This window comes from Notamacropus eugenii, chromosome 7, assembly GCF_028372415.1.
Source record: "Notamacropus eugenii isolate mMacEug1 chromosome 7, mMacEug1.pri_v2, whole genome shotgun sequence".
Classification (NCBI taxonomy): domain Eukaryota; kingdom Metazoa; phylum Chordata; class Mammalia; order Diprotodontia; family Macropodidae; genus Notamacropus; species Notamacropus eugenii.
This window is the reverse complement of record NC_092878.1, coordinates 148035546-148057952: the sequence shown is the minus strand read 5'-3', so window position 1 is coordinate 148057952 and position 22407 is coordinate 148035546. Positions and strand designations below refer to the sequence as shown.

The 22407-nt window shown below is 39.3% G+C and overlaps 1 protein-coding gene across 3 annotated transcripts in view; it reads left to right on the top strand.

The window, feature by feature from the left end:
* Positions 1 to 21265, top strand: part of FRAS1 (Fraser extracellular matrix complex subunit 1) — a 469972-nt gene extending 448707 nt beyond the window's left edge. For all 3 annotated transcript variants that reach the window (XM_072623600.1, XM_072623599.1, XM_072623598.1), the window contains 8 exons: positions 1723 to 1873; positions 3589 to 3696; positions 4960 to 5119; positions 7198 to 7314; positions 9752 to 9918; positions 11161 to 11366; positions 14482 to 14628; positions 17738 to 21265. In XM_072623600.1, the coding sequence (XP_072479701.1) occupies positions 1723 to 1873; positions 3589 to 3696; positions 4960 to 5119; positions 7198 to 7314; positions 9752 to 9918; positions 11161 to 11366; positions 14482 to 14628; positions 17738 to 18331 (1650 nt within the window). In that variant the 3' untranslated portion in view covers positions 18332 to 21265. The remainder of the gene's footprint in view (positions 1 to 1722; positions 1874 to 3588; positions 3697 to 4959; positions 5120 to 7197; positions 7315 to 9751; positions 9919 to 11160; positions 11367 to 14481; positions 14629 to 17737) is intronic.
* The last annotated feature ends 1142 nt before the right edge of the window (positions 21266 to 22407 follow it).

Genomic DNA, 22407 nt, shown 5'->3' with positions numbered 1-22407 from the left:
CTCGGGACAGGGGACTCATTCTCTCTGACTTTTATTGGTTTAAGCACTGAACAGGCGTATAAATCTTCCCTTGAAGTATCTCTGTGAGGTCTGAATGTTCAGCGTTTCTAATTTGAGACACGAGAGAATCTGAATGCTATTGACATATTAGTATATAATAAGACCTTGCCAAAAAATCAAGTGATAACATTTAACACAATATTTCTTGTTCATTGAGGCCTCTGGAGGAGATGTAGGATTTTCTTTTCCATTAAATTTTTCCAATGGGGCATTTCTTAATTAGGAAATCTTTTTGCCTTGAATAACGTGGAAAATTGACCTAAATGTATGGCATAAGAAGATAAATTACATAGAATTTTATTTCCACACTTCAGTGAGTACTTTCTTGGAAAATTTCTTAGGTGGAATATGTAAAAGTCTTGTCCTAGAGAAGGAAATGGCAATGTACCAACACATGGCATTCAGGCTCAAGCATATGCATGATGTCCCGTATCTTGTATCAGAATGTATTTTCTGAATGTGATTGATATAAGCCCTTTGTTAGGACATTTGTTCTTTCTGGTATGAGAAAATGTGGTCTACTGTAAAGGATTTGGACTTAGAGAACCTGTGTTAAAATCACTTATGTTTGTAAGCTTCCTTGTCTATAAAAATTAGGAGATTGGACATGGTCTAAATCTAAATCCTAAATTATCCCACTCTGAATCCCATACCTTATAAAGAAGGCCTGAGTTCAGATCCTGTTTCAGACCCTTACTAGTTGTGTGACTTTGAGCAAGTCACTTAACTTGTGTTTGCCTCAGTTTCCTCATCTATAAAATGGGGATAATAATGTTACTTACCTCTTAGGATTGTTGTGAAAATCAAATGAGATCATTGTAAAGCACTTAATACAGTACTTTACATATAATAAGGGCTATATAAATGGTAGCTGTCATTATTAAAATCGACTAACAGTCATCTACTAAGCACATATTATGTTTTGGACACCATGCTAGGCACTGGGGATAGAGAGGAGGGATAAAATGGTCCTTTGGCTACAAGGAGCTGACAAATTATGGTGTGGACACCTTATACATATATAGATATGTATGTATGTGTATATATATGCACACACATGTGTATATGCATGTGTGTGTACATACACATACATACATACGTGTTTGCATATATATATATATATATATATGTATATACACACACACACACACACACCCCTACATAAAAGTATCTACAAGTTAACTACAAGGTAATTGAGGGGGAATAAGATTAATGAGACTTAACCTAGCCATCAGGAAATAGCTTAACATGGAGGGAGAATTTACCTCATCATTAGGATACAGACCGAGGAAGGACCCTAGAGCTCATCACATCTAACTCCCCCATTTTATAAACAAAGAGCTGAGCCCCAAAGAACTTAGCACAGTGACCAGCATACAGTAGGTGCTTAATAAATGTTTATTAGTTGATTGATATTGATTAAGTAACTTACCAAAGGTCAAATAGTGGTATATCTTTCTTGCTTTGAACCCTTTGGTCATTTGGGTAAAAAAAAACCCAGAAACCTACTAAAGGTGAAATCGAGGCATTACCTGTACATTTACAAAATACCTGGTAACTTCATTGTGCCTGATGGATGTGAATTTATGCTTCCATTTTACTTCTTCTCCTCCCCTCCACTACTATTCCAAAACCAAATCCGTTCTCCTTCTTTTTTGGCAGGTGAGAGACTCTGCTCAGTCATTCCTGACAGTCCACGTTCCCCTGTATGTGTCGTACATCTACGTGACAGCGCCCAGGGGCTGGGCCTCCCTTGATCACCACACAGAAATGGAATTTTCTTTCTTCTATGACACTGTTCTCTGGAGAACAGGTACCCACATTTCTCTTCTCACCGTAGTGATGCTAACAAGGCTTTACCCAGCAGTCTTTAACAGGGGCCAAAACCTTTTCTTCAATTCACCTTCTGCATTGTCCAAGGGAATAATCTCAAGTTTCTGTACACTAGAGGCCTAGGCCATGAAAAGACAGAATATCCCCATTGGTCAGGTGCCAGGGGAAGCTAGCTATACAGGAAAGCAGTTATCAGATGCCAGGGCCAGCTAATACTACCTGATACCAAATAGGAAGTCTTAATCTGCCCACCATGTTATGTGTGATCTCCCTGCACACAGACGCAGAGGTCTATAAATTCTGTATGAGAAGATATCCGTCCTCTGTGACTTGACAATTGGAGACAAAGTATGATGCTGGAGCAAGGGAGTGGCCTTCAAAACTCAAGAAATGTCTCACAATTGAAAAATGTGTCAGAAGCCTGGCCCACCCTGCTGAAGAGTCCAGAAAGCATTGTTTTCTTCTGGTTTCACACGCAGGAATTCACATGCCTCAGAGCATCAGGAGCTGCTGGATGCTGGTCTCTGCCTCTGTTTGATAGTATTAGCACTGGACTTCCATTTCCTCTAATTACACTAATTTCAGGAATTTATGGTGCTCTCTGTGCATATATTTAACACCAGCATAGGTTGCAGCCTTTCTACACCTTAGATTATCTTCATGAGTTGCAATGGCTACACAAATTCATCACCTAGTGGTGAGTCTTTTGGAAATGAGCCCCTTAGTTTAACTAAGTTGGTCTTCAGACAGAGATATACAGTCTGGGTCTCTGGGTTAGTACTTGAACCTTTTCTGGCTCAGTAGGACCCTGTGGGAGCTTGTACTCTGCTCAAATGGCCTTCATATACCCAAGTTCCCTTCCCCATTATACTGAGTCATCAAAGTAGGACATCACTCAAGGCTGATTCCACTTCATTTTAATAGAACTTGGCCATGAATGTTTTCCTGGAGTTAGACCTGAAATTTTCCTATTTTAACATTTCTTTTTCCCTCAATGATCCAGTTATTGAAACTTTTGTGCACCATGATTCAACCCACCAGCATTAAGCTGTGACTTAGTAATATTCTATCGCTCATACACGGCTTGACTTTGTCAAGCATCTCTTTGGATCTCTTTGAATCTTTGGATTCTCTTTGGATCACACTGCGTACTCCATTTAGTTGTCAGGCTTGTACTAACTTCTCAAGGATTGCCCTTGAGGGAAATAAAATAAGGTGTACAGATTGTTACCATGCTCTAGATTATAATAGAGAATCAGATATTTTAGACTATGGGATGGACTGAAGGCTGTTTCTCAGCAATAAGGGGACCATGATGTTCTAAAGACAGCATTTTAGCAAGAGTGAGTTTCTGAGGACAAATTAAGTTGTTTTTCTTTCATGCTTAAAGAATATCAAAATGACATTATGATATCAGGGTCAATGTACAGTATGTCAGTCATTTATTTTGTTAAATATAGAGTGAAGCAAAAATTAGTAATGGCAACCTTCACCTGTACCATAGTAAGTTAACTTAGAGCTCATCTCTGGATAGACTGCATAGTCTATATATAGATACAGTATATTACAGTTGATTTAGATACAGTCTATCTCTTAAGCATTTCATAATTTAGATGTATCCCTTGGGGAAAGCCAATGTAAACCAGTGTTTTCATTTATTTTCCTTTGGTTGTTTTGTATCATTTACCTCGCTAGGAATTCAGACAGAAAGTGTGCTCTCGGCAAGGCTTCAGATAATAAGAATCTATATTCGAGAGGATGGTCGTCTGGTCATCGAATTCAAGACCCATGCCAAATTCAGAGGTAGTGTCTGTTGTGTCTTAGCATGGAGATTTTTGTCTTATCACTCATTCTCTTTCATATGAAATGGTCCTTCTTAACCTGAGGCTATATATAGGCTCTATATGAGGCTATGAATAATCCTAAATGGAATTATTAAGCAGCTTTGACCTTTCTGAGAGTCAAAGCTTATATTATGTTGATATTTCAACCAATATGAAATTGACAAGGAGTGACTCGACCTTCAACCAGAGAGTCCAATATTATTATACAAATAAGAGCTAACCTAACCACCCCAAATCAGTGCCCCATACAAGCATGGGAACACAAGTAGAATAAAGATGCTAACAGCCCACCCTAGTGGTCATCCCTGACCCCAGCTGATCTATGTAACAAGACCTTTTGTGATGTTGTCTCTGTGTTACATTTGTGAATAGGACAGTGCCTTCTGATACTGTCAAGAAATGAATTGTTGCCTTCTTACTTTTGTGGCTACAATGAGTGCTAGGCAGAGATTGAGGGGTAGGGGTGGAGAAAAAAGAATGAAACTAAAAAAGCAATGTAACATAGTCCTAGAGGACATGTAATGTTCACTAGGGGGCCCTCTCCAACTCCCGAGTTGGAATGGTAATTCTTGAAATCTAAGGAAAGGACAAATAGACAGAGGAGCAATGTTCTGGTGTATTTCTTAAGTTTTCACCTAGGTCTGGGATGGAGATGATGAAGACAGTTCTTTGAGATGCTGTACATCTGGAATTCAGCAGGCCTAATGCCTATTGTCAAACATAGCCTAGCATGTTAAGGGGTGAGGAATCTGACAGCTCTTACTGGACAGTGGTCCACTCCAGGACTGGCTTAAGTTTGTACATTCTTTGGTGGCTTCAGGATTAATGGTTACTTACATCTTAAATGAAACTCCTGCCCACACATTCCTTAAACTCATTAGATTCCATGACAGAAATTTTAGTGGCAAGCAACCTATGACTAATCTCATTAGCGTCTTTGTGAAGCATATTCATATTATTTGTACATATAATGAGAGTTATGATCACTGTAAGTATTTGAAGGGTGATGGACTGGGGTGAGATGTCCCATTTTTCCATCTAGAATGAGGAACGTTCTAAATTCTGGAAAGAATGTGTTTTGCAGTAATATTTAACACAGTTGTACAATTACTATAAAATTCCAGCACCCATCATAACTCCTAGCGTCTATGATGACATAAAGTGTATTTCTTTCTAAGACATTACAATAATACAGAGAGATTTTTTCCTTTTCTTGGTACAGGATACTTTGTCATGGAGCACCACACGCTCCCTGATGTGAAGTCTTTTATAATGACTCCAGACCACCTAGGAGGAATTGAGTTTGATCTCCAACTTTTGTGGAGTGCTCAGACTTTTGATTCACCCTATCAGCTCTGGAGAGCGACTAGTTCTTATAACAGGTGAGTAGGTTTCTGATGTTTACAGCTATTTTTTTAGGAGTGGGGGAAAGAAGAATTATTTTGAGGATTTAAAAAGAGACTTCCATGGATGAGACTTCCATGGTCCAGCAGGAGATTTTGGGCAAATGAAAGAATCTGGAAAAGTTGGCACAGGCATGGAGTCAAGAAAGCTCATTTTCTTGAGTTCGAATTCAGCCTCTGACACTTACTAGCTGTGTGACCCTGCGTAAATCACTTTACCCTGTGTGCCTCAGTTTCCTCATCTGTAAAATGAGCTGGAGAAGGAAATGGCAAACCGCTCCAGTATCTTTGCCAAGAAAACTCAAAATGGGAGCATGAAAAGTTGGATCGGAACAAACAACATAGTGGTTTGCATCTTGTCTCTCTATTAGATTGTGAGATCCTTGAGATGGTGCCTTTTTTTCTTTCTTTTCTTTTCTTTTCTTTTCTTTTCTTTTCTTTTCTTTTCTTTTCTTTTCTTTTCTTTTCTTTTCTTTTCTTTTCTTTTGTTTGCTTCTATGTCCCCAATGCTTAACCTGATACATAATAGGCACTTAGTAAATGTTCATTGACTGACTGGCACAATTTGCCTGGTACACAGGAGGTACTTAATAAGTGTGCATTGACTATCTGACTGGCACAACTTGGCCACTTAAATATTTGTTGACTTGACTTGACAAGAATCCCAGTTAGAATACTGCAGCATTTAATCAGGCTCAACAAATACGGGTTAAGTACCTCTTATGTGCTGGGCACTGTGCTCTCAAGGGCCTTACACTATGCTGAAGGAAACAACCTATATGTGGATAAGTACATAGGAAATAAATATGCAGTGAAGCAATTGGGAGTGAGTGGATGGGAGGGAAACCATATGTTCTAAGTAGCTTAGATCATCTGTGTCAAGGCAGGGGAGGGGGAGGGTACAAACTTCTACTCCAAGTCCCTTCCAACCATAGGATTCTATGTCAGTATAAGTCAGTTCCCCCTTGTAATCCTATATAGTTTATGCATTTAAAAACATTATTCTGAACGAGGATTTATAGGCTTCACCAGACTGCCCAAAGGGTCTATGACACACAAAATGGTTACAAACTCTACAGCAAATGTTGCCATATGGGGAGTCCTCTCATTTGGACTCTGCTGTGTCCCACAACGGTGACACTTTTTGCAAAGCTGTATTAGTCCTTTCTTGATACTTATAAATAGAAGGTATGTCCAATTCTATGGCCTGGTCCAAGGGTGGGGAACCATCCTTAAGTGTGATCTTTTGACTGAATCCAAATTTTACAGATGTTTTTATTTTTTATTATTTTCATATATATTATGAATTGTCATATAAGTATGTATAAATAAAATATTATTCTGTATTAAAGGATTTTGTTCTGCAAAATTTATGCCTCAGACCATAGATAGAAGTTTTTATTTTTATTTTTTATCCCATTAGGAAATGGTGTAATGAGGTACATAGGAGATATAGAAGGCAGCATCCTGCCAGTAGGGACCCGTTGCGGCAAGTACACCAGGCTGACTAGTGGAATTTTTGTTTTCATCTCTGTGGGGATGGGGGTGTCCCAGAATAGTCCTCTGATAGATGGTGAGCCTGGACACTCCCTCCCCACCCCCAAGAGTGAGATCAGAGAGAACTTGCCCCAAACACAGCAGTCAGTAACAATGGTCACACCTCTTCTGTACCATTGTTTTCATGAATTTGGCTTCGGAAATATAAACTATCTTAACCCGCAGCTCCTCTGACAATGTGTTCTCAGTCAATAAGAAACACAAAATTGCCATTATGAGGGAATTTTCACCAAGAACCACAAAAAGGCCATAATTTGTGTCTCTATGTGTGTTTTCCCTTCCTCTCAGATTTTGAACAGTTTTATTTTCTCATCTGTTAATGCTAGAAAGTCAAATAAATGGAAGAAGTATTATTTTCGAATCTCTGAGCAATAGTCTGAATGTCAAAACAATAGTCGGTTACACAGAATTTGCTGTGCATGAATTCCTCAAGCACAATTCTTTATTCGATGAGGTCCATCTCTGTTGTATCAACTCTGGCTTCCTTTTTATATTTCCAGGAAGGACTACTCAGGGGAGTACACCATCTACTTAATCCCTTGTACTGTTCAGCCCACACAGCCGTGGATTGAGCTTGGAGACAAACCACTGCCCTGCACAGCACATGCTCCAGAAAGGTGGGAAAATGCATTGGCCTACTCTTTATCAGCCAAGAGTGTGATACAGAAGCCCTCTGAGCATGGGGGTGGGACTGCTTTGAAAACATCTGTAGAGAGAAGGACCTAAGGAGTGAATTTGATATCTGTTATTCAGGTATCACATAAGAAGGAATGCTGATTAATTTATTTTATGTATTAATTAAGGTTTCAGGAGTGTGAAGGAATCCAAAAGTCTTTGATTTAAACAATGTGTTATTCCCATGCTCTCACAAACAAATCTCTAAGACTTGAGAAAAGAATAATTGTTGGGAAGGAAAGCATGGGAAATTTTGAGTGTATGTTGGAAAGTTTGAAGAGAAAGTTTGGTTGAGACGTAAGGACGGATCACTCAGTAACCTCTCCTCCCTTGAGGACCATACAATCCATGTCCTCTACCCAGTCAGAATCCTGGTCATTATTTTCTGCAGCAATGGTGTCAAATTCAGATAGAGAGAGTGGCCACCAAACCTTAACTAAAGATCCCTGCAGGCCACATATTGACTTAGAAAAACACATAGTAACATCATCTATGTTTTATTGTATTTTCATTTATTTTGTTAAATATTTCTCAATTACATTGTAAGCTTGTTTAGGCCACAGTCAGGAGTGTCACTGGCCACATGTGACCTGTGGGATATGTGTTTGACACTTGTGGTCTATAGACCTCCCCTTCTTTCCGCAATGACTTCAGTACCTGGATTATTATCTCATTCTTCTCCAACGCCTGTCCTCATAATAGGAGATTTCAGCATACATATTGACTCTCCTTCAAGCACCTTAACTGCTCAGTATCTCAACCTACTCACTTTCCACGATTTACTTCTCCACCTCCCCTCAGTCATACGCAAAGGCAGGTATACCCTTGATCGATCCATCACTTACAAATGTACCACCTCAAGAATTCTGAAAATGTCTTACCTGTCCAGGGAAGGGACTTTTGACTTAGATCAGGGATTCTTAAACTTTTTCCACTTGTGACCCCTTTAGCACTTTTAAAACTGATATGGGGTTGTGACCCACAGTTGAAGAAGTATTAAAGGTGACAATTCAGAATCCCAGGGCTTACTTAAGTAAATAGATTGTCATACCTTTCATGATAATAATGGGAATGTTGATTTGATTGTTAATGTCTAAGGAAAAAGGTTGTTTGAACCAGGTCAGAAAATAGGCTCCTTCCTGGTCCTGCCTAATGGCCAAGGCAGGGGTTGATGGAATCCTAAGGACGGATTTGGCTATTGAGTAGTGAGGCATGTTTGAGGTACTCACCCACCAATCCTCATCCAGGTCAACTCTGCCTCAAGACTCATGCCAGTTACTGAATAGCGCCATTTATCTTCCCCAGGGGGAGAAAGGCTCAGTAGCCTGGTCATCTAACTTCTGGTGGCAGACCTTCAATGACTAGGAATATTTCTACATTAATTCACTGTTGGATAGGTGGGATTGTTAGGAAAATTTTCCTTATGTTGAGCTGAAATCTGCCTCTGTATGCCCTCTACCCAGAGTTCTTAGATCTTATCTCTGGCTCCAAACAAAACAAGTCTTCTTTTATGTTATAGCCTTTCAACAACTTTAAGACAGTTATCAGCTAGTTATCAAGTATTCACTGGGCCTGGAGCCAAGAACGGCAGAGTCCAAATCCAGCCTTATATTCTTAGCTGTGTTACCCTAGGCAAGTCACTTAACCTCATTTATGTTAGTTCCCTCAAATGTAAAATGGGGATAATAATAGCGTCTACCTCATAGGATTGATGTGATGATGAAATGAGATATTTGTAAAGCACAATGCTTGGCATACTGTAGGCACTTAATAAATGCTTTTTCCCTTCCTCCCCCCCCCCCCCCAAGTCTTCTCTTTTGATCTGTATCTGGCCACTGGACCCAGATGGCTCTGGAGGTAAAAAAGAGACTGGTGACCTTGCACAGCCCTCCCTCACTTAAATCCAAATCACTTGAAAGTCACGGCATCATCTTCCTGCTGTCATGGTCCTCTTCTAGAATGAAGGACAAATGACAATCTTAACTAGCCTTAATCACTGAATGGGTGTTGCTTCAGTCAAAGTGAGTTGGGTTGAAGACCTTAGCTTTAAAAGGCCAAGGCTTCCCACTGCATCCAGGGCCATCTCCAGTCATTTTGATTTATGTCTGGCCACTGGACGTAGATGGCTCTGGAGGAGAAAGTGAGGCTGGTGGCTTTGCACAGCCCTGCCTCACTTAAATCCAAATAACTTGTAAGTCACAGCATCACCTTCCTCATGCCATGGTCCTCTTTGAGAAGAAAGGACACACAACTTCCCTGAGCTCTTTCTACCAGTTTTCATACCGTCTTGGTCCTCCATGCTCAGTGTGTAATGAAGACAGACTTACATGAAACATGATCCACGCCTTCATGGAATGCTTCCTTCTCTCCTTCATTTAGATTTTTGATACCTATTGCATTCCAGCAGACTAACCGCCCAGTGCCAGTTGTCTATTCACTCAACACTGAGTTTCAGCTATGCAACAATGAGAAAGTGTTCCTGATGGACCCTAGCACATCTGACATGTCTCTGGCAGAAATGGATTACAAAGGGGCTTTTTCAAAAGGTAAGACTATCCTAGCTATACCTGGATCTCAAGAGAAAAAGGCAGAAAAACAAGATAGATGTCTCTTTACATGAGCTTTCACTTTGACATCCTCAGCATAAATTCCCCAAAGTGTGGTTCTACTGAGGCTACAGAATCATAGGATAGCAGGAAAAAACACTGATTCTGGAGTGAGGAGACCTGGATCAAATCCTACCCTTCTCTAAGGTCTTTATTACTCCTAATAGGTTACTTAACTTCCCCAGGCTGCAATTTACTCATTTTCAAAGTGAGAGGATTGGGCAAGAATAGTGGTCATCAAAGTTTTTGGCCTCAGGACTTTTTCGCACTCTTAAAAATGATTGAATACCCCAGAGAGCTTTTGTTTATGTGGGTTATGTCTTTCATATTTAACATGAAGAAGTAATGCTGATAAATTTTTAAATATTCATTCATTCATTTAAACCATAATATATAATATTTATTACAACAATATTATTAGCAATACCGTAATATAGTAATAACAAGCCCATTGCATCTCAAGATAAATAAAACTTTTTAGAAAAAATAACCGTATTTTCCAAAACAAAATTAGCATGAAGTATGACTTTTTTTATATACTTTTGCAAATCTCTGTAATTTCTGGTTTAATAAAAGACAGCTGGATTCTCAAATCTGTTTCTTTATTCATTCTGTCATGATATGTTGTTGTGGTTGAAATATAAGAAGAAAATCTGGTCTACACACAGATATGAAGTTAGAAAATGGAGAAGTATTTTAATAGGCAAATAACATCATGAATTACTTTTAATCTCTTGGACCCTCTATAAGAGTCCAATGGGTACATGAACCAAACTTGGAGAACTGCTGAACTAGGTGGTTTCTCAGTCACCTTCCAAATCTAGACCTATGATTCCTCTAGGTTTTGGCCAGACATTCTTCCTTTCTATTGATTCAACCCAAGGTAGTACATCTGGTACAGCTCCTGGCAGTGATTAGCAGTAAGATCCAAACCAGCCTTTGCCAAGAACTCACTGAATAAACTCAAGTAAATCACTCAGTCTCTCAATGCCTGCCTTCTTTCTACTTCTTCAGTGTGTTTTAAGACCAATGAGATAAAGCTTGTGAAAACATTAGAAGCCCAATATGGTATTGTGCAAATATCTAAAATCACTCTACCCTGTATAACTCAACCTCCTCCCACTATTATTTTCTCTCCTATACTCAAATCTTGACCTTGTTCCTGCCTCCCCATCTTTATAGGTCAGATCCTCTATGGCCGTGTACTTTGGAATCCTGAGCAGAACCTCAACTCAGCTTACAAACTGCAGCTGGAGAAAGTCTACCTCTGTACCGGCAAGGATGGCTATGTGCCTTTCTTTGACCCCACTGGGACAATCTATAATGAAGGACCACAATATGGATGTATTCAACCAAATAAGCACTTAAAACACAGATTCCTGTTGCTGGTATGGAAATTGTTGGAGGCTAAGAGATATTTCTGGTTTGGTCCATTTCCTAATTCGTTTTCTTCTTTATCCAGCTGAATTCTTTTACCTTCTCCTTCAGTAGAGTAAACTATGAACTCTTGATAACACAGAAATAGTGGCCATGAGTGATGGTAAAATTCCCTCTATTGATTTTGACTCAAGAGCAGTATAAAGTCCCAGCCCTAAAATTAATTTCCATATTTTCCAGGCAAATGTTTTATGTCCATAGTGCAAAGCCTAACCACAGGGCAGGGGCATTTATGACAAAAGTGTTCTGGGGCTGGTTAAGAAAATGGTGTCTGACAATAGAACTTGGATTTCTGAACTGCTATTTCAAACACAGAGATAATGGGCTCCTGACCCAGGAACAGAATGCACCTAACAAGGACTTTCAAGTATGTATTTCTCTAGAGTCTCTAAAATACAAACTTAAGCTCTAAAATGAAAAAGAAAGAGGAAGGAGGAAACTGCCCATCATTGTAGACTAACTGTAGTATAAGAAGAAGGAAGAATTAGAGATACTAAAAAATTTCCAAGACACAAAATCGTAGAAAGCAGCCATTAACAAGAAAACCAGATATACATATATGCCTATGTGTGTGTGTATGTATATACATGTAGCTATATATACATTTATACACAAATTGACAAAATATAGTTAACAAGAAGTTGAACTTGAAATCCTAAGGCAAGAAAAGAAATATGTCGTCAATAGATTTGATGATATGAGACCTATGCCTGGAAAATGTCTCTCATGGGATGCACCTTTTTCAAAGACGTACAAAAAAACTGACAGATGTGATTACTTGACCTTTGAATGATCATGGAGAATAGCAGAGTACCACAGGATTGGGAAAGGGCAAATGTCCTTCCAATTCTTTAAAAAGGATAGAGAATAGAAGCTGCAAACCACAGGCCAGTGAACTTGACTTTGAATCTTGGCCAAAGTATAGAATAAGTTATTAAAAGGATGACTAGTGATCATCTACAAAGGGAAGTATCAACCACAGAGAACCAGCATAGGTTCAGCAGAAACAGATCATGTCAGCCCAGTCTTGTATCCTTTTTTTTTGACATTTTTATTATTAATCTATTAGGTCCGGAAAATGTTGTAAATATAGTTTTCCTAAATTTTAACAGGGCATTTGGTAAAGTCTTTTTGAATTTTTAAAAACTATTTCATTTTTCCCCTATCACATATAAAAATTTTTAACATTCATTTTTCTAAAAGTTTGGATTTCAAATTCTCTTCCTCCCTCTCTGAGAGGGCAAATGATTTAATATAGGTTATACATGTGTAACCATATAAAACATATTTCCATCTTAGTCATGTTGCAAATGAAAACACAGACAAAAAGCTATGAAAAAATAAATTGAAAAATAATATGCTTTAATTTGCATTCAACCTTCATCAGTTCTTTTTCTGGAGGTGGACAGAATAGAGAATTGTGGGCTAAGCAATGATATAGTGTTCAAAACTGGTTGAATGGCCAGATCCAGACTAGTTATTTTTTGTTTGATGTTTCCTTGGAAAAAGAGATCTCCAGTGGAGTGTCCCATGGATCTCTGCTTCGCCCTGTGCAATTTAACATGTCTAATGAAGGCTTCGATAGAGGTATTGATGGCACAATTACACAAATTTGCTGATGACACAAAGCTAGGAGGAGTAGCCAACACCCTGGATGACAGAGTTAGGATCCACAACAAATTAGAACATTCCACTGACTCTAAGAGATGAAATGTAATTGGGGTAAATGTAGTCTTATACTGGAGTTCAAAAAATCAGCTATACAAATACAACGGGAAGCATAACTAGAGACTAATTAATCAGAAAAATGCCCAAAAGGAAAAATAGACTCAATGTACCTTAACAATGTAATATGGCATCCAGTTCCCCTCTAAAACTTTTGTAATGTTAGGCTGCAATAAAAGAAATATGTCCAGAATTAAGAAAGTGCTAATTTTCTTGTACTCTGCCCTAGTCAGATCACATCCGGAATATTATATTTATTTTAGTTGTGAGAACTGTATTTTAGGAAGTATAAGGATAAGCTCTAGTGTGTCCAGAGGAAGACAGCTAAGGGGTGAAGGTCCTCAGATCGTGCTACTTAAAGATCATCTGAAAGAACTTAGGGATGTTTAACTAGAAGGTTGTCATATATATATTGTTCTATATAAACCTAGAGGACTAAGTGAGGCCCTGAGTAATGGATAGAAGTTGCGAGGAGAAAAATTTAGGCTTGACATCAGTAAATACTTCTTAATAGTCAGTACCATCCCAAAGAAGAATGGGCTGTCTTGGGAGGGAGAATGAATTTCCCTAACTGAAGGTCTTTGAGCAAAGGCTGAATGACCATTTAATGAGTATGTTGTAGAGGAGATTCTTGTTCAGGTCTAGGTTGGACTGGATGACCTCTAATGGTCTTTCAATCTCAGAGATTCTGACCTTGTGCTTGGATATGATACAACCCCAGCACCTTCTTATTGATCCCTCATGGGAGCCAAACTGAAGGAGGTTTTCTCTTCCTAGAGTTCACCTGCTCAAATGGTCATCAGATAATATATATCAGGAGAATTTCTTCACTCTTCCTATTGCTTATAATCCATTGCCAAGTGTTCTCACTTCCTCCTTCACAACATCTCTTCCATCTGTCCTCATCATGTCATATGGACACTACCCATGGGGTCTCAAACCTTCATCACCTCTCAAATGGACTAGTACAGCAGATCTTCTTGCTTTCATTCTTTAATTTCTCCCTCCCTCTGAGCCTTCCTTCCTTCCCCTTCCCTTCCCTTCTTTTCTTCCTCTACTCTTCCTCCATCTTGCTAGACTCCTTCACTTCATGGTTCTTCTCATGGTTAATGCTTCCTCCCTCAAGTTATATTGTATTTATTTATCTTACTTAAATGTTGTACCCTCCCACAGGAAGAATGCAATCTCCTTGAGGTCATGAACGAGTTTTCATTTTGTCTTTCTTTTCCCTGTGCCTGGTACAATGTCTTGCACAAAACATGTACCTAATAAACGCTGGTTAAATGAATGAATGAATATTTCCGTTGCTCTAAACTATTTTGTTTCTCCTATAAATTCTAGGATCGAAGTCAGCCAGAAGTCATTGATAAATACTTCCACGATGTGCCTTTTGATGCCCACTTTGCTTCTGATTTATCTGATTTCCACATGGTCAGTAACATGCCAGGTGTGGATGGATTTACTCTGAAAGTTGATGCACTTTATAAGGTGGGTTTTATGAGAAATAACCAAGAAAAGAACTCAGTTTCTTTTAAACATCACAGAAAGGACTAGGATTGACTCTGAGCTTTATCTTTTTATAATGTCTTTGAGGGGGATTAAGACCTCACCTACAGTCCTACTGTAATGCCTCATTCTTATGTGCAAGTGACCCTAGATTACCCAAGACATCACCGGGCACAAGTTTTGGCAAGTTCTGCCAAGCTGGAAAAGCTTCAGATAGGGGTCTAGGCACAGACTCTGTCCAACCAGGTATGGAGAGTCACAACATCTCCAGGTCAGCTTCTGGAAGATGAACATTTTTGGCCTCAGCAACTCATGAAACTATCTACTGAGCCAAAATGATTACATGGTATAGTGGAATCAGATGACTCCCATTCCCAGCCCTTCTGTTCATTAGCCATACAAACTTGGGCAAGTCACAATCTATCTAATCATCAGTCATCATCTAGAAAATGAAGTGAAAGTAGACAGTGTCTAAGATACCCCCCTGCTCCAATATTCAATGATATTTCAATGACCTGTGTCACTGCCTTCAATTGCATCAAGGCCGTGTACCTAGTGGCCATTTTCACTGGGATTCTTTTTTTGTCTGATTCAGACCATGGGCTGGGTCAGGCAATCTGCACAGCCAGTTCTCTAGGCATGTGAATGAGTCAGGCTTAGCTCCCAAAGGAATGAGTACACATTTTGTGGTGCCACAGACATCACACAGGCATCTGGAGAGATGGAGACAGCTGGTATGTTAGGAACCTACAGAAGCCTCCAGTGTCAAATTCCACTTTCCCCATTTTTGTATCCTAATCCCAGATCTCACATTTCTGGCATTTGCATCAAATCTGACATATGCATGGGAGGGGAAGTAAGGGCAATTCAGAGGGAATAAAAGTCTTTCCATTAGATCTGTCCCTTATCGCTGTCCTTCATGGGATGACCTGGGAAATATCCAATTAGCATAGCATCTTGTATATGTTCTATGCACATGATAAAGTGCTTGGTAAATATTTAAATGAAAGAATCTATTTGGGGCAGCTAGATGGTGCAGTAGCTAAAGTCAGGAAGACCTAAGCTCAAATCCAGTCTCAGCCATTAGCAGTGTGACCCTGGGCGCAGCTATCTGTCTCAATTTCTTCACCTGTGAGATGGAGATAACAATAGCACCTATTCCAGGATTTTATGAGGATCAAATGAGATAACTACCAAAGAATTGCCCAAGAAACTGATATATAAGGTGTTATACAGAGATAAATGACCAGAACAGAGGTGGACTAGTCACGTAATGAGGGTGAAGACTAACCAATTGACAGCTCATCTGCTCTTCTGGTCTACCTGCAACATCAAGAGGGGAAGAGGAAGGCTCCAAGCACATTAGGAGGACCACTGAAAAGGATTGCTGGGAGAGCTTGCACAGCAACCTCACAGAATATGGATGGGACATGAGAGGGCACCTCCATCGATGAGATCCTTGGTCCACCGAACGATTGAAGTATGCTTGATTTGAAACAACTACGAGTTCAGAAGTGGAATATGGACATTTTAGTTTACTTAGTTAATTTTAGTTTGGTTCAATTATTTTTTACAGCATTATTTTGAAAGTGCCAAGAATTCTTTGTATTCTAAAATAGGTACTGTCATGTCATCATGGTTTCTGAAATCTCAAATTATTTTTTAAAATTAATTTGTTTTCCGTTTTCCACAATCACTTCCATAAACCTCAGATTTTCTTCCCTTCCTTCCCTGAGATGGAAATGGTCAAAAGGATATAAACAGGCAGTTTTCAGAGGAAGAAATTAAAGTTGTCTCTAGTCATATAAAAATGCTCTAAATTGCTATTGATTAGAGAGATGCAAATCAAAACAACGCAAATTATTTTTTGAAAAAAATGTCATTTCTGTATGAACACAATGTAGAGATAATGTAGTAATTATGCATTCAGACACAATAGAATAACTATAATGAGAAAAATGTAGACTCCACCAAGGTCCTACTTTAACATCTCATTAGATTGGCAAGATAGTTCTGGGTTTCCCAAGGCAATGTCAGCGCACATCAGTGTCCGAGGTAAGGTTTTCTTCTTCTGGAGAGGCATCATGTATAATATTGGCAATGAACTGTCTGCTATCTGAACTGGGTTTGGAGGTCAGATATTTAGAGCTGAAATGGGCCTTAAAGATCACCAAATCCAACCCCCTCATTTTATAGCTGTGGAAACTGAGGCCCAGAGATTTTAAGTGACTTTCTCAGGTGACAATGCAGGATTCAAACCCAGGTCTTCCTGACACCAAGTCTTACATTCTCTTTATTCACTATACCTTGCTGCATCTCTTGGTAGACTGTAGGATGATGACTTTTTTAGCCAGAGCAACTTTTCCTATCTCATTCAGATTGGAAGTACGACACACATTAATAGGCTGTATACCTCTACTGATGGGCAAGGGAGCTTTGTTTGACTTACTCTGTTTCCGACCCGGGCTTGTTCACCCCTCCTTAAACAACATGGTGCTCACCATATTGATGTCAGATTAGTGGACACACACTCAATTGGTTTAGCCCTAATGCAATTGAGAACTCTGGAGCTTAAGAGATCTACCAGCCATAGCCTCTCCAGGAGCCTGGATTATAAGAAGGCACACCTTCCCCCTCACCCCACCCCCCATCCCCATCCCTAGCTATGGCAACTTTCAAAGAGCATCTACCAATTGGTAGAGAGGCTCTGAACTGTGCCAATAAGGGAAGTACATAAAATAATTGATAAAAGTCATGAGTCATTAAAGTGACTATATAAACACCAGATTTTTTTTAAGGAAAAATATTTCTACTAATAAATATTCATGCAAAAATAATATTAGAAAATAATAATTAGAAAAATAATATTAGGGCTTAAAGTCAGGCCCAGGCTCTTTGATCCACAATTCCATAAGTAATTATAAAGAACCATAACTGTTATTGTTTTTCTTCTAGCGATTATCTATTTTATCTATATTCTATTACCTTTCATACCATTATCGAATATTTTTATCTATCATACCATTTTCTCTGCCACTCACAGTTACTCATTTTCCATCTAAGTGAGTGCTTTGCCCTTCTCTCCTTTCAGGTGGAAGCAGGCCACCAGTGGTATCTCCAGGTCATCTACATCATTGGCCCTGACACCGTATCCGGTCCACGAGTTCAGCGGTCTCTCACCTCGGCAGTGAGGCGCAGCCGCAGGGACTTTGTGGACCACTCAGGCCGACTGACCCTTGATGATTCCCTCATCTACGACAATGAAGGGGACCAGACCAAGAACGGCACCAACATGAAATCATTGAATCTGGAGATGCAGGAGTCCGTTGTGGCCGCCTCTTTGTCCCAAACCGGAGCGTCAATCGGGAGCGCCCTTGCTGCCGTCATGCTCTTGCTGCTGGTGCTTTTGGTGACATATTTCATCACCAGAAAATGCCAAAAACAAGAGAAGAAAAGAGCTCCAGAGGACATGTTGGAGGAATACCCTCTGAATACCAAGATAGACATAACCAAGAGAAACCCTGACAGGCTGGAAAAGAACATGAACAGACAGTATTGCACTGTGCGAAACATCAATCTCTTGAGTGAGAATGAGGGGGCCTACAAATTCAAAGGTGTTACAATCAAACGAGTCAATCTGGAAGTCAAAGTTCATAACAATTTACAAGATGGAACTGAAGTTTGATGGCAGCAACCCATCTGTATTTTTTCTAAGAATCTTTTTATAAATGGTAAAAATAATAATAATAATTAAAAAAAGGTTACTGGTATTTTTATAATCTTGTGGAAAAAGGGAAAACTATAGCTTTGAGTGGTGGCCTGCACTGTATCACATGCTTCAACTCACAGCTGAGCTACCTCATCCAGGGAAGAACCAAGGGAGGCTGTCAGGACAGGAAACATTGAGCAGGTGGTGTTTCTGTGGGTGTCCATGTTCATTTTTTTCAACATCGGCAAATGAATCTTTTTATCATGGTGATCTGGGGAGACTAGGACTTCATGTATGAGCTGATAGGAATATGATGATTTTTTAAAAAGAAAGCAATGTGGTACAATGGGAAAAACATTGGATTTAAGCTTGGAAGGCTGGGGTTCAGATCCCAGTTCTGCCATTAACACACGACAGCTTTAAGGAAGTGACTTCATTTCTCTATGTCTCTATTTCTGTAAAATGGAAGGAGTCAGACTAGATCATTTCAGTGGTACCTTTCAATTCCAAATCCTATGATCTGAAGGTATTCACCTCCAGTTCCCCTTTGCCTATCCTAAGCCCTTGGATGACTTAGCCTTGGTTTGCTGACCCATGCACTGTCATTGGGATTTTTTGTTTTTTATTGTTTCCAAGCACGATTACCATCTGATAACTGCTATTCACACTTCACTCTGTTAGTGCACTTTTCTATAAGGAGTTTCCAAATGCTTCCTAGGACTTTCCCACAGCCCCTGTCAGAACGTTTCCCTTGGCAGCTAGCAGGCAAAGATAAGTGCTCACTTTAATAGTGCAGAAAATTGAGATCTGAAAAAGCTGAAGACTTAGTCAGCATTTCAGAGCAAATCACTGTTTGTTTGTTTACCCCAGAGTGAGGTCCGAGTGAGTTTTCCTTTCCTGACTCCCATGCTATCTAGAGAAATGAATCAATGTATATATAAAGGAAAGCATCAATGCACCAAGTCCTTCTTTGTCAAATGTCTGCATGCTTTCCCATTCAATAGCTGTCCACATAGTCATGGATGCACTTTAGACTTGAGTCTTTCCTAGAAAACCCACCATGGTATCTTGCTCTCCCAGGTTTCACATACCTATTACCTGATAGTAGAGTAGCCGGTTCTCTTACTTGCTGTGAATTTTAGAGCTATTGGGATTTCCAGAAATGTATATGTTGTATTGAATTGGGGCAAATTACAGAAAAACCCAGGAAAGAATCCAGCTAGAATTGAGCAGAAGACAGCTGGGTGCTTCCTGATTCCTTTTGCTATGTCCATCTGTCCTCCCTTGGCATCTTCCTGACAACGTATGTCAGGCATTTCTTTTAGGGATTTCTTATCTGGTAGCTCAGGTGCGTGATTTGGCCACATCTGTTCATGATGAAGTCACAAATACGTGATTTTAATATAATGCTATGGCCAGAGGTCAGTTTAACTACTGTAGGTGCATCATATGCTCGGCTTGCTTTTTTTTTTAAATCTTTGACGTAGCCTTATTGGCATATAAATAAGCATGTGTGCCAAAGGCAACTTGACTTAGAGACAACATACTTATCTAGGTATGAGAGCCACCATCCCTTGATGCATGACTTCTCACAAGCATGTCTTGTAACACTGGTGATCATATGTGTAGTTGGAAGACCCCAGCTAGGGGTGAACCTTCAGAACTGGAAATATTGTACCAAAAGCACTAGTAAGAACTAACCATGAAAGGCTTCTAGGCACTTAGGGAAATGGTGAGGAAATGAAACTAATTAGTAGCATGGTATTATTAAGAAGGCAAGTAGAGGACATTTTTCTCCATGGAGGATGGAATCACCTTGCAATTGGGGAAAGACAGTGTCAGCTTGCTGGCTTTGACAGCAGCACCAATGGGGGATGACCAGAAAATGAACCATGGTCTGTCTGTTGGCAGCTGGAGTTAGAATTACGGGTCAGGTCTGGATACCTCCAATGCCTATATTCTTCAGTAAATTATATGCACATGGGAAAGAGGAAACCAGATCCTGGCATCCATGTCTAATGTCTGAGATATTGATAACACTCTCATGCTTTGCTTTCATGTAACAACTTTTTCTGACCATGCATTTATTAAGCACCTACTGTATTCAAAGCATTGTATCCTGTATAGCTGAAATGTGCTAGCTGCTGGGATACAGATTATCTTGGTGAAAAGAACCCTCCCCTCCGTAAATATCCCTACTGCCTTTTTCCCATTATATATTCAACTGAAGGCTACAGCTTCCTCTATTACATGGACACACTGAATGTAAAGTGTTAAGACATGTGGAACTGAGATTTTTCTTGTTTGGTTCACTGTTGTCAGTGTTTTTTTATCCACTTGGAATTTGATGATCTTGATCATGCAACTGACGACTTTCATGGTATTTGATTTCAGCTGGATCTGTGCCCTTGTCTTCTGATTACTGTGTTGCACGTCTCTCTGTATTTCACCACACAGGTTAGGAGGAACAGAGAACCATCCATGCTTTGTTCTTTCCCATGTATGCTACAGCACTAGTTTTAAAAAGGAGGAGGGTGATCCTTTACCCTGATTGCCCTTTACTATCTTTTTGCTGTATTGTGTAAACATTGGAGGATCCATATGGATTCTTGTTGTGGGCAAGACAGTTGCCAACACTTTCTCATATAGTTAGTTCTGGAGTTCTCTGTCTCAGCGTGTGGAAGTTGATCTTCCTACCATGATTGTTACTCAGAGTATTACCCTATCACCCATACCCCTGATCTGATGGTGTAATTCATTTGTGGTGCTGTCTTACTGATTTCTTGAATCTCTTGTGATTTTTGTATTTTCATTACTAATCTATGTGTTACCAATTTCTGATTTCTCCAACAGCACATGCCATAATATGGATTTTTATTAATAAATGGCATTTTGGTTGCTTGTTTGCTACACGTTCTCCTTTTATTTATCTCAGTAATATATCAGTTCTGCAAAGCAAAGCCATTCTTAATTCAGAGGGAAAGGATTTGGAGAGACTTTTGAAAACTCGTCTCCTGGAAAGAACTCTTAGAAAGAAGAAGCTATTTTCATGGTGTACTGATTGGGGGCTTTGAGCTAATTCATACTCAGACTCTTAGCAGTAAATAAAATATGGTCAAATGAAAGTAGCAGTCACTGGCTTGAGTCAGAGGACTGGAGTTCAAATCATACCTCTGATGCATTCTACCTATATGATCTTGGGCAAGTCATTTAACCTTCCTTGGTTTCATTTTCTTCACCTAGGGGGTTGGACTAGATCATCTTTAAGGGCCGATCTAGCTCTCAGCTTATGACCCTGGGACCTCCTCTAGCATCCTATTAACCCAAAATATAATGCTTAAAATCCTTATACACCAATATATACCTTATCAATTTTCAATGAACCCTAAAGTACAAACAATTATGAACATAAGCTTTGATTCAGTGATACCACTACTACGCTGAAATCCCAAAGAGATAAAAGAAAGAGGAAAAGAACCTTTATGTACAAAAAAAATTAATTTGCCAATCATTTTTCTTACTAAAAATAACACAACTATGCCATACTTTAAAGTATACAAAGCATTTTTCACAAAGAATAAACCACTGAGAGTGCAGTGACTCTGTTTGATTTTGGTGCTAGGCAAGAATATAAAGATACAAGCCTGTTTATATTGGCATGGTGTAACTGGCTAATAGTCCATTGCATAAATGAAGAAATTGACATTGAATCAAATTGAGAACCACAGAGCCAGTGGTAGAGTTGGAAATAGAACCAAGTCTTTCCACTACTCTAAACTGCTCCCTCAATTGAAACCCTTCCTATCCTATTGCTTTTCCTTTTCCCAAAATGTGTTCATTAACTCAAGGATTCATGAAAGTTGACCCTAGCCTGTCTGCTAGTTCTTCTTTCTTTCTCAAGAGATAAGATAGTTTGGCTAAACAAGGGTGTCTACCAAGGACAAATCAATTCAACATCAAACGACAACAAATCCTACAATGCTAGGTTAGGAACCCCCATCCCAACTATTATAAACAACAGTAGTCTTAGATTTCTTAGATGAATCAACCAA